The sequence below is a fragment of the Blastomyces dermatitidis genome (genome assembly GCF_000003525.1).
Source record: "Blastomyces dermatitidis ER-3 genomic scaffold supercont1.8, whole genome shotgun sequence".
NCBI lineage: Eukaryota > Fungi > Ascomycota > Eurotiomycetes > Onygenales > Ajellomycetaceae > Blastomyces > Blastomyces dermatitidis.
The window spans coordinates 863,182-866,473 of NW_025544781.1; the positions used below are offsets into that span (position 1 = coordinate 863,182).

General features: G+C 37.0%; 1 protein-coding gene across 1 annotated transcript; it reads left to right on the top strand.

Annotated features, from left to right (window-relative positions):
• Positions 1-341: 341 nt before the first annotated feature.
• Positions 342-725, top strand: BDCG_17475 (uncharacterized protein; the record flags this gene model as incomplete). Its single annotated transcript, XM_045426593.1, has 1 exon — positions 342-725. One exon carries the CDS (start codon positions 342-344, stop codon positions 723-725), a length of 384 nt encoding a protein of 127 aa, XP_045282000.1.
• Between the last annotated feature and the right edge of the window lie 2,567 nt (positions 726-3,292).

Consider the following 3,292-nt stretch of genomic DNA (forward strand, 5'->3'; position numbering starts at 1 on the left):
TCACTCTCTACTCATCATGGAGGATGGAAATGCTCGTGAAACTGAGTGTAGATGGAGATTCCATCAGTTTGTTAACCAATCAAGGTTGATATATCAATGGACAATTGAAGGATTGCATGAAACAGAAGTTCCATCCATGAATGGAAGCATGTGAACCAGCATTGCGAATGCCTGACAACATCATAAGACATCTTGATGTCCTGTTCCAAGACACTGCCATGCAACAGAAAGCATTAGATTGGTTACAGAGAGCTCAACAGAGGAACACTTCTCTTACAACATTCATCTCTGACTTCAACACCAAGATTCTAGAAGCAGATAATCAATCTTGAAAGGATCAAATGAAGATTAGCATGCTCAAGAAGACATTAACTTTTGAACTCTTACAGGCCCTTGTAAGCACAGATGAAGACCAGACTTATGAAGGCTTCTGTACACAGCTCCGGACAATGGATGACCATCTTACCAAGCTCAAGAATATACAGAACAGTGGCAGAAGACATTACACCTCAGCAACTTATACACCAGCACTGACAAATAACTCAGCGACTTATACACCAGCAGTGACAGATAACCCAGCCACTTATACACCCACACCGAAGAACAACCATGATGCAGATGCCATGGACTGGATAGATTCAAAAGCCTATGCACAAGCAAGAGTTTCCGCCATTCAAACAGGCTTCCGAGTCCCTGGGATCACTCCTGAAGAAGTCGCCAATTGACATCAACAAGGAGTGTGTATCAACTGTAACCGATCAGGACACATTGCTTCCAACTGCCAATCGACCTATGTGCCTCCACACTCAAGAGAAAGACCGGCACCTCCATATTCAAGAGAAAGATCAGTGCCTCCGCGTTCGAAGGATGGATCAGCGCCTGTCCGTGCCAGCCACGTTACATTAGAGGAAGATTCAGAAGATAACTATGAGAATGCCCCGATGAAACAGGGAAAAGATTAGCTCCTGTTCAAATTCGCAAACAGGAGCTTGAAGAGGTTGGACAACAATGATTTGAAGAGAAGCCACTATGCAATGATAAAATCTCCAGTCATAAGACATCATAACCTCCAGCATATCCCCTTATCAAAAACTACACACTGAACCGCCGCGCTGCCACTGATCTGATCCCTTCTCAACCAACCTGGACTCCGAGTTCCGCGTTATCTGAAACAGCGGCCCTTGACCTATGGGAACTGCTTCTGGAAAGAGGGGGCTAATGTGGCGGGCTGCGCCTGATCAATCATATAGACTATTCTGTTACACTCCACAGATTCTACATACGCTCCGATCCTCGGCCATTCTCGATCGCCACCCCAATCAATCATATAGACTATACCATTACACTCCGCAGATTCCACGTACGCTCAGATCCTCGGCCATTCTCGATTGCAGATCCTCGGCCATTCTCGATTGCCGATCCTCGGCCGCTACGAACGTGTATATGTTCTTCCGCCCCGAAGCTCCACCGCGTACACCACCACATACACATATAAATATCCACCTCGATCACTGATTCTTGCACTTTCTCTTTCTTTCCTTCTCTAGCGTTTTTATCTTTGTTATATAAGACCCATCAATATTATACCGATCTAATCGGCGTAGGCCCCTTACATAATATAATTTCTAATTTCTGTTTTCTATTATTATTGTACAACTCTGATAATAATTACTTCTCTTTTTATTCTTTTAAGTAAAGAGTAGTCTTCTTTAAATCTGATTCATCACTCATATCTTCTTTCTCACATCTCATTTATTCACATACATGACATTTGTCTGAGTGTGAAGTTTTTTCTCAATAAGCAGAGCAGTATTAATCAGATGTTCTTTCACTTATTACTTCTTCATACACTATCTTTTAAGATGTTTTTAAAATCACACTGTCATGATAACTATGAATTGTTATATATATGAAGTAATCACATTCTGAAAAAGCCTGCACTTCTCACTAGTTTTTAGACATGCTATCAGATGTGATTCAAAGGTTGCTTAAGTCAGTGTACAATCACAGGCATACACCGGCTTCTTATATACATTATCTAAATTAATTAGTGGCCGCTAGGGCCTCTTTTCATTTGTAAGCGTGTTCGGAAGCGGCTGCGTTATTATCCGGCGGTCGTACATTCTGTGAGAGAGGTTGAACATGGTTGATTGTTGTTGTTATCTAACTAGTAGCTAGTGAAAGCTAAATATATGTGTGTGAGTCACATGGGTTAGAGCTTGTTTCACAGATTGATTACAGAGTATCTGATGGAGAAACACTTCTCTTACAACATTTATTTCTGACTTTGACATCAAGATTCTACAAGCAGATGATCAATCTTGAGAGAATTGAATGAAGATTAGTATGCTTAAGAAGATATTAACTTTTAAACACTTACAGACTCTTATAAGTGTAGATAAAAACTCAACTTATAAAGACTTCTGCATATAACTTCAGACATTGAATGACTGTTTAATCAAGCTCAAGAGTATACAGAATAGTGATAGAAGATATTACATCTCAGTCACTTATACACCTGCACTGAAGAATGATAATGCAGATGTCATGAATTAAGTAAACTGAAATGTCTATACATATGTAAGAGTTTTCACTATCTGAACAGACTTTTAAGTCTCTGAGATCACTTCTGAAGAAGGTGTTAATCAACATTAATAAGAGATGTGTATCAATTGCAACTGATCAAAATATATCACTTTCAACTGCTGATCAGTCTATGTATCTTCTTATTTAAAAGAAAGATTAATACTGGCAGTTCATGTTAATCACATTGTATTGAAGAAAGATTCGGAAGATAACTATAAGAATGTTCTAATAAAACAGAGAAAAGATTAACTTCTGTTCAAATTTGTAAACAGAAGCTTGAAGAGATCAGATGATAATAATTTAAAGAGAAAATAACAATAAATACAATTCTTGTATCTACTGTGATTAATAATATATATAATATAAAAGTTATAATAAACAGTAATCTATATTACTATACAATGTCAGTTATAAGATATTATAATCTTCAGTATATTATCTTATTAAAACCCTGACTTCTTGCAGAATTTAATGATTTAAAAGACATTCACATCTGTTACATGATAAAACTAAATATAGATATTAAAGAACATCAATATAAAGATACTAATATATACAAAGTTAATAATCTTGACTATAATTTTATACTTGAACTTGTCTGACTATCTGAATAAGACATCTTATTAAATGCTTAAAACAGAAGCTTAATATTCTCTAATAATGATAGAATTCATAAAGATAATATTCACAAGACTATGAATCTGAA